Source organism: Falco naumanni, chromosome 9 (genome assembly GCF_017639655.2).
Source record: "Falco naumanni isolate bFalNau1 chromosome 9, bFalNau1.pat, whole genome shotgun sequence".
NCBI lineage: Eukaryota > Metazoa > Chordata > Aves > Falconiformes > Falconidae > Falco > Falco naumanni.
The window spans coordinates 10720494-10736733 of NC_054062.1; the positions used below are offsets into that span (position 1 = coordinate 10720494).

The window sequence follows — 16240 nt, forward strand, 5'->3', positions numbered from 1 at the left end:
GCACCCTTCTTGGTTTCAGGAAACGTCACATTTTGAGTACAAGTTTTTTGTTTTATTTGTATGTAATAACACAACAGTAAGAAAGATACCAGACTGAGAACAACAAAATAAAAGGTAAAAGAGAGACATTTACCATTTTATCTATATTGCATGGGAGCATTCAACAGCTAAAACAACCAGTGCTGTCTCCGAGAGCTTGAATCCACAAACACTATATAATGGTATCCGCATTGTCTTACACAAATCTGCAGCCAGTGAGCACCAGCAACAACTGCAAACCAGGACCAGAACCCAGTATCTACTCTTTGCCATTCACAAACTCCATGATAATCCAAAAGCAAAATGTTGTGCTTAGTTATATTTATGAAAAAAGTTACCTACTTTTCAGGTAGTGATTCTGTAGGGGATCCAGAAACATTCTGGCCATTGGCTCCAGTCTTCCCTCCCTTCTTGGTGTTCTCCAAAGCTCTCAAGGAGGTGTCTGCACAGCGAGGGATCAACTGGGGAACACCACTTTCTAGATTACCTATTCCATTAGTACTTGGCACCATTTTCCCTGTTGCTTCAGGGCTTCCTATGACAGAAATTACATTTCCTGTTGTGGTTGAGACAGTGCTATTTACGCCAACTTTATTTAGAAGGGGGAATGTTCTCACTGTTGCACTGATTTTTTTGTTCCTCAAGCGATATCTATAAACACATGTACAAACACAGACAAAAGACAGACAATTTAAAAACTGCTTGTTGTAAAGTTTAATATATTTGTAAAACTAGAAGAAGACTGAGAAGGAACATGATAACCAAAAACTAAAAGACTTAAACCCCATTATTTTCAACAATCTGCAAATAGAACACCAATGTCTTCCTTGTAAGCACAGATCATCTCTCCTCTTAGAATATCCACTCCTGCAGCTCTTTGAAAATGGATTTGTGTGAAAACACCTTCAAGAACGCAGATGTTACAGACTGTTCAAATAACTCACTTTATTCCTTAATCAGTTAAAATGTAATTAACATTCACTCTCTTGTAGGTGATATAACCAGTCCCTGACAGACACAGCCTAGACTCAGTTCCAGGAAAGGAAATTTTACTTCATATGGGGTAAAATAAAAAAACAAAACTGGAATTTATTTGCAGACATTGCTTTACTGTACCTTCAGTTTCACATTAAGAGTTGTCACTTCAAGAGATTCACAAATCTTTCCAAATGAATAAATGTATAGAAGAGACAGTTTTCAAAATTCTATGGAGATTGCTTAGATTTAAACTGGGGGGTTGGATGGGGGTGGGGTGGGGTTGGAAGGGGGGGGAAGTCTCCCACACTCACTTTTCAAGCTCTTCCTGAGAATGAGCAAATGTACAGTTTGTTCCTCTTGGACATCCCCCTTGCTGGCGAAGGTCTCGGCACATACTTGTTTTATATTTGCTATTTGGTTGTGGCTTTAAAAAAAAGCAAAAACACAAGACACTGCTTTTACGATTTAAGAGACATTTACATAAGAACAGGCTTAAAATATACAGAACAGCCATAATATGTTTTTACATTTTACACCTTTAATCAGAAAACTAAGAAAATTTCTTGTTCATGGGCTAAGTACTACACCACTGTAGGGCTCTCACTACAGCAAGCTCTGCTGCATTCCATATTCAAAACAGTTAAGTTCTCAAAACCTGAATGCAGTAACAGTATCATCAATTATTCCACAGAAAAGGTCATAAATATTTCAAATCAATAGTAAGTTTACAAAGTTGCATCTTTCAGTAAATGTACATTAAGACATATAATGCAATGATTGAATCCAGTTACCTGTGGAGTTTCATGGCCTTTTCTACTATAATTCTGAATGAAATCCACCAGCCCATGTACCACAGTCTTTACAGCGACCATTGCATTTTCCAGCTGCTCCCATGTTGGAGATGCTGCATCTAAAATAATTAAAAGCAGGCTTGTCATTCTGTCAATAATTTCAGTACTATCATAAATAAGAGGCAACTCTTCCAAGTACTTCAAATCACCAAGTACTACAACAGAACTCAGAGAGCCCTGAAGAAGAGTTTATGATATACTATATTAATTAACGGGAATTTTGAAACCAGGAACGGAGGTTAGACAGGAAAATATCAAGAAGCATTTAAAAACCTTCATTTGTGTACCTGGATTTGGATCTATGTTTGCCAGGAGCTCTAAATGAGGCCTCAGCCTGTTTAAGTTTGCAGGATCGCCTGTGCGCTGCAAGACAATTGTCAATTCTTGTACACTCTTTGCAAAAGATTCTGGTGATTGGAGCTGAAAACAAAGTGAGCATTAGTGTGCTGCATCTTACAACTGTGAACTACTAATCTTAAAAATATTTTCATTACACTGGTTTCTAAACACAGTATTTAGTGTCTTCAGATGGCATATAGAGAGTATCAGTGAAGAGAAATTTTATTTCTCAGCTCAGAATCTGCCCTATGAAGCTTCATCATAAGACACAAAAAAGGGAATTAGCCTTCAAGTACTAAAACCAAAAATGTCTTCATATGAAGACTACACGACAGTGAGGAAAACTCTTCATTCTCATTTTAATTAATATTTGATATGACTAAAGACAAAAAGTTAACTCAAGCAGTTCTTGGATTTTTATTATAACATTTAATAATCAAATCTAATCCTACAAAGACAGTAAACCAATTCCTTTGACAAACCTTGTCAATAATGGATTGCATGTGTGATTTATGTGCCAAGTCACCATAAAGAAGGGAAGACCATTGTTCTGGTGATATTCGAAGTCCTGCTTCCATGGCGATGTGAACTATTTGGGCATCATGCTCTCTCCGCAAAGCCTCATAACTCCGAAACTCTTCTTTAAGTTGCATCAGAGAAGAATCTTCATCCCTTTTAGTGACCTAATAAATAGTAACAATTTAATACTACTCTTTTAACAAAAAAAATCTCCAAGTCCATCAGAAAAAAGTTACACATGACAAACCACAGAAGTACTGCTTTTGTATATTTAGCATATACTTTGTTTTATTCCATGTATTCATCCACTTAATTAGCAGTGCACAGGCAAAAAAGCCAGCTCCAAGTTCTTACAGCATCACAGGTGCAAAACTATACCAACTCATTACTTCCAACTAGGAAAGTAGTAAGATTTAGTTAAGTCACAGGAGATATATATTTAGCAGTCCTACTATTAGTTTTTGCTACACAGTATTAGAGAGTGACTTAAAGAAACAGGAAAGTCTCTAGAAGTGACAAATAACAAAAAGGAAGAAAAACCTTAAGATATCAACATTCAAAGAACAACATTTAACTGAAAGCCCACTATAAATAAGTAAAACTCTTAAGTTACAGAAGACATTAGTCATAAAGGAGAGCAACAGGTCTTGTCATTTTAATGTTTAGTGATGTTGTGATGATCATATTTTTATCTGTGATCCAAAAAGAAAAAAAAAAAAAAAAAAAGACTCATGGAACCAATTTTTCATTCTTCTCCAGACTTGAAGAGTTGGGAATATTCAGTTTAAACAACCCATCCCTACATCTAGAAAATAAAATGCCTCTTCAGTGCAAGGTAGTTAGATACAGACAAAAGACAAGAGTGACAAATGTGTGGGAACGCAATGTTTGAGTTCAGGCTGACACCAATCTCTGTGTATGGTGCCCCCCCTCTCACACCTGGTGCTGGGGCTAAGGAAGTTCCCAGGACTACAGTATTCCAGGTTTTCTTTAGAATGCTGGAATTGGTTTCTAAGCTTTGACAGCATCCAGGTCAGTCTGGCATGTCTGCCATGACCAACTCTTATGAATCTAAATAAAGTCAGAAGTGTCTATATTAAAACATTGCACTTTTTCCTGAAGCAGGCTAGGAGTGCCTTACAGAGGCAGGTTTCATGCATCTTTCGGGGAGATAATTTGCAGATGATGGGCAGCAGTTACTAATGAGGGCAGTAATTTCAGAATCGGTTCCAGCTAATTCTACACGTGACAATTTATTCCTTTTGCAGGGACTTTTAAATATCAAACAGCTACTTCATGGCAGTTCTATATAAAATTTTATATAGTCTACGCTATTTGAATGTGTAGAAACTGCATTTACGTAACATTTTACAGGTGAAAGATACTAATCCTAGGTCAGGTTCTCTGGAGCTCCACTAGTTCACAGTAACAAATATCAAGTATTGGTATTTTACCTTAAAGCACGAGGCTCTATACAGTAGCTGCACAACATGACCAATGCTTGTTTTAGAGGCCTGAGGAAATCTTGGTTCTAGCCTTTGCACAACAAAAAGTACCAGAACTTTTCTTGAGAGTGCAGAGCCATCTTCCAGTGCCAGTAATACAAGTTTCAGTGCCTCCTCCTGCATAGCTTTAACACAAAAAAATTTAAAAGATAGTAAGTTAAATATATTGCCAAAAAATAGCAAGGCTATCATATACAACAGATAAGTAGAAGCATCTGAATCACCTTGAACATAATTCCTTATTACTTTTTATTTCACTAATCGTAAGAAAAAAACCCTCTGAAACATTTTAAGAGATCTTCTAGTATTCAGAAGCACTCTAAGCACAGCAAACTTGAAGAGCTAAGATTAGTTTCCAGTAATAAACACATCAGTAAGTGCAGTTTTTATACTCTTCTCCACTGTGCAGTCCTGTAGCTTTCTTATCATTTTGGACATCTCATCAATGCTACACCATGAAACTGTATAAAATAAATACGGGAACAGTACAGGAATGCTATCATCAGTTATTGTAATCAAGAGAGGCCTACTTCCAGTTTAAACAGAATTTCCTTCTCATTTCTGTGCTTGCTTCCACCGCATTCTTAAGTAAGAATTTGCTGTTTCTATCAAACAAACATGATCATTATAAATTTTAAAATTCAAGTGTGCCGCAATTAAAGTTAGGCTGATTGTATTTACAGCTGAAGTATGAGCAAGAGAGCATTTGCAGTTTCCTATCCAATTCTAATCACAGGCAGCAGTACAACCAGCCTTTGTTACTGTTACACTGCATTACAAACTGTGCAGAAAGCATGCTTATTTACTCTTCTTTGCCCAGATTTTTTAAATGCTTCCTCACAATTTTGAAAAGCAGTTAATAAGCAGGAGTGAGCACCCAAAAACTTTACACCTGCAGATTTTTACCAACTTGTCTGGCGGATTTTCCCCCCCCCCTTCTCCTTTCTTCCTGGCAAAAAATTTGAAAACCAGAAGTAATTACATCTTCAATCAAACAGAATAAATTTCCAAAGCATTTTTTGTTAAGAAAAGGTACAGCTACATAGACGCTGTTGCAGATTCTACAGAAACCTCACCTGGTCCTAGAAACTGGCATCCTCGTGCCCTGACAGCAGCCCAGAGATTGGCAGAAAGCTGCTGAGGATTTTGGTGCTGCAAGATCAGTTCTGTAACAGTTCTCTCTCCCAGTGATCGAGCTGCCCTCATAGCTCTAACCCGACCCTCTTCCTCCACCAGCTGACAATTCACCAGTGTCACAAGCTTCCTTTGCATTGGACGGCTCAGTGCACTCTGATTCAAGCTTGCAACACCTTCAAAGAAAGAGAGAAAAGGCAAACTATTGCTTCTAACCAAATTATTCTGGTTAACACAAACAAAAAGGTCTAATAGTATGTGTTTTTCTCTAGGACTTGGATACTAGTCACAGGTATCTTCCCTTCTCCTAGGCAGCTCTATGTAATTATCAAAAATAATTTTAAGTGTTAAATTGACATCAAACCCATCCTTGGAGGAAAGTTCAGCTTTACTACAAAGTTAGCCCCCAGGTAATATTATTAAATAAAAAAAAATCTTCTATAAGCTTCAAATAAAACAAAAATAATCAAGTGTCACAGGTGTAAATAAGCTTTTAAAGACATAAAGGAAATTTTATTACAAAAATGAAAGGATCATCTCACTGATGTCTAAAATGAGTGCTGAAAACACAATGCTGTTAAAAGCAAGCTACATCAAAATTCTGCTGTTGAGCAAACTCACCTTTTCCTCCACTTAATGGCTTTAAGTAGAGTGCCAAATCCTCAACACATTTCTTTGCTACTTCATAATGTTTGTTCTCTCCTACATTACTCAACTTTACTGTCTGATGATCAGGTACCTAAGAAAATGCAAAAGGGGAGCAGGGGGAAGAAGAATTATATATACCCAGCTGACCTATCTGACATGCCTGTGATTGTACCAACATCACTACTATTAATTACATAACACTGCAGATGTACGGTGCTTTTTAGAGAAGTGAAAGACAGGACCAACCCAAGGTATGTAGGATGTAATAAGGAATAAAAATAAAGGACTAAAAATTAGGATCAGGGTGATGAAAGACTATTTTTGTTAGTACTCAACACATTAAGAACAAAAGTAGGATAGAAAACAGTAACCAAGGTTTAATGACAAGGTACTTAAAAGATGAATGAAGAAGATTTGAGAGGATGATCAGTGTAGGAGATCAGCACAATTTACTACAGACACACAAGCAAAGTTTTAAGACAAAAATAACTGGCAAGAAAAGAATATGAAAAAGCAAAAGCAAAGTTAAAAAATAATTTAAGCGTAACTTGGGCATACTGAAATCTTCAAGGGAGAACTAGCAAACTTGGTGGAAAAAACTCATAGAGTAACAAGGTCAGAATGAAAACAGAGTATTAGTCAAAATACATTAAATTGAAAGATGCTGCAAGAAGTCAAGAGACAAAGGAAAATGAATGTTCTAAGATCAAGTCAGTGATTTGACACAAACTCAGAAATAAAAAAAATTAAAGGAGCATGGGAACTTGTGAGAAACAAAACCAGTGAAATAGATAGTGTTATTACCAATAGCTGTATCAAGGCACATGGTAAGACATTAAAAAGCAAAGTAAAAAGCATCTTCTTACTGCATCACCCAGGTGTTATGACGAGAGTAATATGTAAAAGCATATGAATCAGCATAAGGTAAACAGACTTTATTTAGTCTCCATAAAGCACAGTAGTGATTATATAATCGCTGTTTTGCCACTGCTATGAGACAGCACAGGGAATGTTCCTGGCCTGATTAGGCAGTGTCTGAAAATGCAACTGAAAAGCCACCATCATGCATATTTTTTTAAAAAATAAATTATACACACACACACTTCTGAAACTTGGTTAAACAGCTAGCTACTTTCGAACATGTGACATGTAGAAATGAGATTCCTTGCAAGAGTACAATGAACTGAACGGGTGCAATCTGCAGGTCCACTTTTCTAATGACAACTGTGACAGATAATTGTCTATTTCCTAATGGGTATTTTTCTCCAGTCACAGTTCAAGAGCCTTTTTAAACCAGAATTAATCTTACAACTAGAACACATTTTCATTTTATGAGAAGAGGATGGTCATGAAAACAGTGTGGTTGCTTTTAGAGTATGCATGGACTTCTAAATATTACAAAGTTACAGTCCTACCATTTATTTTTTTAGACTAAAATGAGGGAAAATGATCAGCACACGTATTGCAACTGGCATGTAAAAGGTAATAACATGAAGTGGCATAACAAAGAGCTGCTTAAATCATACCTGGGCTCCAACTAACTGGAGGAGTGCAAAGTTTACAGGAAGCACATCGATGTCTGTATTGATGACAGTCTGGTCGAAAGGACATGCCTTGCGATGAAGCTTGTTCAGGCAGGTCTTACAGACAGTGTGAGAGCAACCTAAGCTGATGGGTTTGTGCACATTCTCATCAAACTCGTTGTAGCAGATTGGGCAGGACAGAAATTCTGTCCACTGAGCTGCCTGCACAGGCATTGTGGAAGCTGGACACTTGTTTAGCAGGCTAGCAGACCATTATTTCACTGTACTATGTTTTGGCAGCTGTAAGTGAATAACACAGTATTTAAAACAGGCTTTCTGGTAATTTAGAATGACTCTTAATTAAAAAAAAAAACCAAAACACCATTTCAATGTTTTACAGAATAAAACCAAATCCTTATGCTGAAGTACTCAAAAACCCAACTTTGTGTTAGTTTAGTAATTGTTCCAAAAAAGGCTCATGAACGGAATTCATGCAGACTACCGTAAGCTGAAGTTGAACCTATTCACAATAAATGGCATTAAAGTTCTTCTCACAGAATTAAGTACACCTTTAGCGCAGGAAGACATTTATTGGCACAGGAAACAGGCGTGAATCACAGTAACCTTCTCTCACACTCTCCCATCTAACCTCAAGTCTTCAAAACCCTAAAAGCACTCCCTGGTTGTAGAATGGGCCTGGGGTGGGGAAAAGACACAGATATTTGTGTTTTTATTCTCTTTGGGGGTGGGTGAGTTAAAATGTTATTTCCATTTGAGGTAGAACAATGTCTTCCTTCTGCATATCTTAATCAGACACCAAACTAAACAAAGCTTTGCTCTTTTTTTTAAAAGACACATTTTCTCTTTCTGTAAAAGACAAATCAATTAACAAAAGTTAAGAATCATAAGAAAACACTAAAAGAATGAGAGATTAGTTTTTAGTTATATGATTCTCTTGGGTTACTTCCCCCTTTTCTCCCAAGAATGCAGTGGAACACTGAAGGGCACAGGTTACTGTATTCAGTTTTGCTTTTCACAGCTGTACCTTACACAACAATGCAACTCCACTTCCTTGAACTCACAGCGAGAAAATCTCTAATGTGTTGAAAATTCAGGTATTTAAGACAAAATTTATGAGGCAAGCAATAACTTCAGCTGGCTTGCTATTGAGTCTTTTCTCTTGAAGCATCTCACTGTGCAGGAGTACCATGTAAATCATAAACATATAAATGTAGTCCAAAGAAAACACTGAATTGTTCTGAAAGACATTCTATCTTCTAGAACTTATGTTCCTGAAAAAGATAACAGACCTAAGAAGTTCATTGAAGCCATTTACATTCAAGCTTTCATCATGAAGATTTAAAGTCACGCTTCATCTAAGAACCGAACAGCCCCACCCTTTGGTGCAATGATGTTGACTTTCTGTGCAACCTAGAGACCAGTTAGTTCACTTCAAGGCTATGAACAAGCTTCTCCTAGCTGCTTGTTAGAAATACAAACACACAAATGTTTTAATTACATGTTTAACATTTTTCCCCCTCTCCAATGACAGAAAAAAGGTAATTATTTTGAGGAAGCTGAGATCTCCCCTTCGCATTTGAATTCGGTAACTCTTTACTGCAATTCCATTGTTCACAGTGCTACAGTTTAATTAATGTTAAAGTATTGGACCATTGAAATAATTACTAGAACACCAAATAGACTATCTGTGGATGTATTTTATGTTAATTATGACCATCTGTTTAGAAATTGTATTTAGTTCTATGAACATTCAGTGCCCTTTAAGTAACAGGATACTCGTACAAAATGTCCTTATCTCAGTGAGCTTTTCAATATAATGCAGTGAATTTTACCCCAAACGAATTCCCATAGTAAGTGTAAAACACAACCACCTGAAAGCTGAACCTGTCCCTTCGAAACCAAACTGCTGAGGTAATACTTTCAACACCAGCCAGAATATTCACATGCATTGGATGAAACAGATTTTCATCCAACTTCAAGGAAAGCACAATCAAAGCTCTTGCAAGGATGAAAAAACCAGCAGTCCTCTTTAATTTGCTATTACTACATGTGTCTTTTAACCAAGGAAATTCAAAAGCAAAACAAATAATAGCAAAACCAAACAATGAGCCAACATGCCTAGAAAGATTTTTTTAAAATTCCTCTCTAAAGAATCCCACCATTTCCTTCAGCACACCTCCTTCAGCTTCCCTGCCAAAACAGCAGTACGAGATGCACAGAATTGCAGCGTAGACCCTTGCAGTAAACACTTAAAAATTTTTGCCAGCATTAACAGAAATGTCAAGATACTAACACCAACACTGCTGCTGACCTGGGAAAGATATTGGTGCTTTTTCACCTGTCTGTGTGACACAGGTAACAGCACAAATTAGACCACTCTGGGACGTGTGCTATTATTATGACTCACATAGGGAAAAGTTTAAGAAAAGGCTAGCATACACACAGCTCAATTGCTACTGTCACTAACGATCTCCTAATAAACAGTCTCTATTTCCACACTGCTCATTAATTATCTCCAACACAGGAATCTCTGCTCTGAAACAGTACCCACATTCAGTTTCCACAGATACTTCAGAGACTTGCAAGAAACAGCCACCTCTCTATTTAGCAGCTTTTAAAATATAGTTGGTTGTTTTCCTGACCAGCATAGAAACGAATACAACAGATTCTAAAAATCGGTGGTGCACACTTTTAAAAGATCTATTTCTGGGTATTTAATCATCATAAATGACAGATTCTACTAAGCATGTGTTGACCTTCAGATTTCTTGACAGGAAAAAATCTAATTAAATCAGCAAACAGCTGGGGAAAGCACTCAACTCCTAAAACTTCAAGCAGCCATACACAGAGAAGTCTCCATCCTCTATTAAGCATGCCAGCTAGCCTGCCATTCTTGCACTCCAGCGCGTTAAGAAAACAATCTCAAATCTCCTAATAATCATGTCAACTTCTACAAAAACTGTGAGCCAAATATTTAATATTCTCGCTCCTTGTCAGAAACAATGTATTTCAGGGATGTCCTCTTGAAGAACAAATTTCTCTAGTGCTCTAAACTGAGGAAACACAAGGAGGAGAGCATAATAATGAAGGTAAACTAGAAATCATTTTGGTTTTGTTTTTAACAGGCAGTATACTCAGTCAGAACAATTACCCTTGGTCTACTTGTTCATTCTGGCAGATACACTATCTACCTCTACACATGCACAGGGCATCTCTTCCCCGTCAAAGCTAAAGAACCCTGCAAAAAAAATCCCAAGGAAATGGCTGGTACAGAAACTGGCCAAACATACAAAGCAAACTGTTTGAAGAGACACAGCTATTTTCACTGAAAAGACCTTTACATAGTATAGTTACAATAAATTTTATATTATTACTATTAGAAGCAATACTTCAGGTGACAAACTGAACACCACACAAGCCTAAGTTCAGAAATTACATAATTAACAGCAACTATTACAGCTGAATAATTTGTTTCTAATACAGTAACATCTCCCCACTGCAGTAATGGTTGCAATGGAGTAGGAGTAGAGTAACAAGGATAAATGACTGATTTTCCCATGATAATTTTAGAGCAGAGTATTTGATGAAATTGGGAAGTGGGGTGGAAGGGGAGAAGGGTGAAGCACCAAAACCTTCCTCAAACAGCTGCACCATTCACACATTCTGGAAGCTGTAAGATTTAGATGTTCTTATTTTACATTGACTTTTAGCTTCCTAATCCCAACTGATCCAAGTCATTGTACTTCGCCGACAACCTTCGGACATGATGTATCATTTAATACTCACTTTCTAAAGAAACCAAGCTTAGGTGATCATGCTGTTCTATTAGTCTGTTCCTCTCCCACATGAACCTCAGGTCCCCTGGACCACTTTTGAGCAGATGTGGTAGGAGATGCATCATGTCTGAAATGCACGTCGATTTCATGAAAACTGGTATGTGGAAAAACTTCCAAATTCACATGCTTCTCAGGAAAGGCTTCAGCACCAGGCTCAGCAGTTATCTGCCTGTCTACTTTTCTGATCTATCAGCATAAACGCACCTGCCAACCAGAACCCAGCCAAAAAACATCACATTTTGTTCAGATACAATAAAGGGCTATTTGGAAGGTAGAGACGTGACACATCTGCAGGAATTCCAACAAACCTTTAAAGACAGAGGGCTTGATTTATGAAGACAATATCAAACCTTTGGCACTTGGCCTCTTGAGTTCAGTATCAGTACTCATTAAGCAAGGCAAGGAGAGGTTTCAGAACCCTGTGGCAGGATACTGAGCCAGCATGTTGAGCTGAAATGTTCTGTGGACTAGAAATTCTGATGACAATGCTTTATCTTAAAAATCTACCTTTATCCAGGGCTTAGAGGCCTAACACCAGAAGGAGATCTCCACACAAGTTAATGACATCAGGAGTTCAACAACTTTACACAAACACAGGGATTTCTTTAGTTAATGGTCTGCCTTTACATCTTAATTCACTGACTAGATTTCTCACCTACACCAAGAGATACAAATTCAATTACTTTTAAATACTTTTAACCTATGTTTTCATCTTACAAAAAAAGCATCCAAACACATACATTTAGAGACAGGGCAATTTCAGTTCCTCCCCCTGAAGCTGTTCCTCACACAAAAAAGGACTGAATAGTCAAAGACAACTGCATCCTCACCTTCAGCTGCCCAAGCAGACAACTTGGATTTTGCTTCAGTTTTAAAGATCACTTCGGTGTTTTTACTGATCAGATATTGGATAAAAGCTAGGTATGGTTCTTTGAACAAGGAGCAAAAAAATTCAGTGCCTCCTCTCCAGCTGCATGCCCCAGTTCCTAGGCAGCATGGTGAGCATGGGTCTCAACCTAAGAAAACTTTCTTCTCTTCAAAGGTAAACAGGTTCAACATGAGGCAGGGAGCAATACCCTTCAAAGCTGCACACTGTCCAGAATCAGGGCATTTACCAAAATGTGAGATAAGCAAGTTTCATCCCTTTTCAAAGGAAGAGTTGAAGGCTTGAACTCAGTTCCTTCCCAGCCTAGGCAAATGCCTAGGGAAAAAAAAAAAAAAAAACCAAAAAAACCAGCAGTACCACCAGCAGCCATGTTTCTGAACAGAAGTGGTGGTCTTGCAGCTCCATGTTAGGCCTGCCCTGCTCAGGTCTACTTGATCAGGTCCCCTGTGGGACACCGGCTGAGGAATGTCTAATGAGCAGAGTTTGTACGAGAACATGACATTGAATAATTCTGTCAGTGCTGAACAAAGGCAAGTCTTCTCTACAGACGAAGAAAATCTTGAAAAACTTGTGAAATTATATGGCAATTTCACAAATTAAGGTAGTCCAATTACAATCTCACTCTGGATTTAAGCCTTAATTTTAGAATTCAATTGATTTTTAATCACTAAATTGAGGAGTCATTGATCCTCACTTGCTCTTAATGTTGACTGCAGAGATCATGGTATTTTCTTTTTTTTGAGTTATCTCCATTATAATTCTCCATTTATGTAGATTAATTGTTTGTTTGCACTACAAGGAGGTAGTTTTTTCAAGTCTTCCTTCGTAAATTCTATAGTTCTGAAAGAATCCTGACTGGGTCAAAAACTTAAGTGTCCATGCAATCAAATTATCAGTATTAAATTATTCTCTGAAAGGGCTAGAATATTTTTTTCATTTCTCTTCGACTGCCATCATCTACAGATCTAAAGAACTAGCTTCATTAAAGGCTTAGAAAAGTGCCATCCCCATAACAGCTTTGCATCATTCAGCTATGACGGCTTGAAATTAAAATAAATCCTCTTTACAGAGCAGACTTGCTTATTTCTATATTCCATAATACCTGTCACATGTAAATCTCTTTATATCACATGCAAATTCTATATATAAAGCAGACCATTAAAGATAGTATTCCAATGCATTTTTTTTCACTGAACATTAATGCTACTGGGAGTATCTACAGCCCAATTTACATTCCGGAAAGTTATCATCAAGAGAAATCTTGGTGACATACTAGAATCATAGTATTTCTCAAGTTAGATGGGACCTGCAAGGATTATCGAGTCCAGCTCCCTGCTCCTTCGACTACCTAAATCTAAACCTTATGTATGACTAGGAGCATTGCCCAGACGCTCCTGAACTCTGCCAGCATGCTGCCGTGACCGCTTCCCTGGGGAGCCTGGCCGGGGACTGACCACCTTATCAGTGAAGAACCTCTCCTACATCCAGTCGCGCTTCCCCTGACACAGCTTCATTCCATTTCCTTACGTCCTAAATATATATGAATACATATGCCTATCCAGACTATGTCTTGCCAACACACCTACAGGATGCTTCACTTGCTATCTTCTTAACAGAATTAAAACCCTAGATCCCCTCTGCCTCCTTAAAACACTGAAGAGTAATCACCTATTAACAATGGTACAATTAACTAATACAAAATAAAGTTCAGGGTTGCTCTGTGACTGCCGAAGTTCAGAGGTAAATCGCCCTTCAAACCAGCACTAGTCAGTGTATCCTCAACAGTTCACACCTGCTCTTTCCTGTTCAAGTGTTGCTAGCAGAAATCCTGTTACTACATTTTAAAAGTTTCCTATATACTTATGTAATGGCACTGTGTGTTTTTTTTTTTTGTGTGTGTGTGTGTTTCGTAGGTGTCACTGAAAGGAGAGTTTGTCCTTGCCACAAGCCTGATACAAATTCAGCTCCTGTAACAGTATTGACTTTTCAGGACTAACTGAAGGGCAAAAAAATGAAAAAATTTCTTTGCCACCAAAACCAGCTGAACTTACGCTGAATGCAAAGAAAGGGATCTATTTCTAAGCAGATCTATTTTGACATAATTACTTCAAGAAGATATACACTGAAGAATTCCTTACTCCTCACTAATATTTTCAGAGAATATGGAGTCTTGTGTATGGCTTAGCTCCCCATGCTTTTTTAAAAAAAATCCATGACCTCCACACTTAAAGTATACATTTTACAGAAGAGAAATTCGATATTCTAATATTTTCCAAATAATTTCAATGAAATACTAATTCCATTCTGAGACATAGGGGAGAAACAGAGGGTTCCATAGGAGTTGGAAAGTCTTTTTGAAGTTCATACAGAATAGCTCGATGTGCCCACAGATAGAGATTTTTTTTCCCCTTTTATTAAGATTGTCCAGTCAGTAAGGAGAGACTACTTCTATTCATCCCATTAAGAGGCATACAAAATCTTACCAAACAAAATGGGATGCACACCTAACAAAACAAATGCTACTGATTACTACCCTTTGGATCCTGAAAAAAATCTATTGTAAATCAACAAAGCCTTAAATAAGAGATCAACACTCAAGACTAGGACTTAACTTTGAGGTATCTCAAGTACCGACACTAAACTTGTTGGAATTTATTATTTTGGAGATAAATGGCCATGACCTCAAAAAAGACAGGCATGTGAGTTAGTAAGAAATCTTTTCTTGTGGAAAGCTCTGCTTACATTGCAGAAACAAGAAAAAGTTCATTAAAGAGACATGCAAGTTTTGGGAAACTGATTAATTACAAAAATTAAAAATTCAGTGTTTCTTGGAACAATACTTATACTAGCAACACAAGCTTCAATTTCTGGAATGTCCACAGATGTTTAACACAGACCAAAGGGCAAGTAACAGTATTTTGGTTCAGAAGATTTACAATTGTGCTTGCTGGTTCTCCTTTCAAGTAAGATCTTTTCTGCCACAACTACAAGTTTACACCCTTGTAATCTGAAGAGCTGTTTTTCATTTTCGTTTCAACACTGTGATATAGCTACAATAGGCATGAAAGTATGATCACAAGAGCGGGAACAGGAATTATAATTAAACCCAAACAAAATCTTAAGTTTGCACTTACAGGGAAGGAGACCAACATCAAAAATTTCCCTGGTTGTCAGCCCAAACTTTGTGATTATTTTCTCATTAAAGGCACATGCCATTCACAGTGAACCCTGCCTGTAACCGAATACTCATCGCTCCCCAATCACCCGGCTGCCCTTTCCTACGCTTTGTGCTGACTTCTACACTTAACTTCAAATCCCCAGCGCACCTCCAGCATCAGCAGAACCAAGACACGCTTTTCCTGCTCAGTTGTTTTTTTGTTTGTTTGTTTTTTTTGTTTAAGACACTTTAAACGTGACACGACGGCTGCAGTGCTAAGGCCTATTTTCCACCGTGACTCTTCGCCACCGTCACTCAAGCCCAGCTCCGCAGGAGGGGGCACACTGCGAGCACCCCCGCACTGCAGGACCCCGCACAGCGGGCCGCTCGGCGCCCCGGCTCCCAACAGGGCTGCGGGCAGGTAACCGGCGTCCTCACCTCCTCCCGTTCGCCGGTGCCAGCGCAGGGAGCGCGGAGCTGCCTCGCCAGGCCTCGCCCCCCTCCGCCAGGCCGCTGTCAGCAGCCACCGGCCGCGCACCTGTGCCCGGCCACGGCTCTCGCCGTCATTTCGGAGCGGCCACCAAATGGCTGCCCCGCGGCCCCGGCCGGCCCAGTGGCCTAGCGGCGGCGGGGGAACCCCGGCGGCCCCCTCCCCCGCGCCGCGGCGGCGGCCGGTGCCCGGCGGGGCGGGGGCGCTGACAGGCCGCGCTCGGCGGGCGAGGCCCGGCCCCGCTCCCCGCCCGGATTCCGCAGCGCCGGGACCCCGCGGGGCGCCGGGAGGCGGGGGAAGCGCGGGGGGGGCGG

At 38.9% G+C, this 16240-nt stretch overlaps 1 protein-coding gene and 1 non-coding gene across 8 annotated transcripts in view; both read right to left on the reverse strand.

The window, feature by feature from the left end:
* RC3H2 (ring finger and CCCH-type domains 2) overlaps positions 1-16240 on the reverse strand; it is a 31152-nt gene that overhangs the window by 14698 nt on the left and 214 nt on the right. For 6 of the 7 annotated variants that reach the window (XM_040605515.1, XM_040605514.1, XM_040605519.1 and 3 more), the window contains exons 2-10: positions 7540-7836; positions 5987-6104; positions 5308-5541; positions 4181-4356; positions 2690-2890; positions 2156-2288; positions 1809-1927; positions 1329-1441; positions 382-690 (exon numbers count right to left, since the gene is read on the reverse strand). In XM_040605515.1, coding sequence (XP_040461449.1) covers positions 382-690; positions 1329-1441; positions 1809-1927; positions 2156-2288; positions 2690-2890; positions 4181-4356; positions 5308-5541; positions 5987-6104; positions 7540-7770 — 1634 coding nt within the window. In that variant the 5' untranslated portion in view covers positions 7771-7836. Of the gene's footprint in view, positions 1-381; positions 691-1328; positions 1442-1808; positions 1928-2155; positions 2289-2689; positions 2891-4180; positions 4357-5307; positions 5542-5986; positions 6105-7539; positions 7837-11343; positions 16058-16240 lie in introns of those variants that run through there. The other variant, XM_040605513.1, reaches the window with a different exon arrangement.
* LOC121094354 lies at positions 2377-2490 on the reverse strand. Its single transcript, XR_005829823.1, has one exon. It is a non-coding gene; the product is annotated as a small nucleolar RNA SNORD90 (small nucleolar RNA).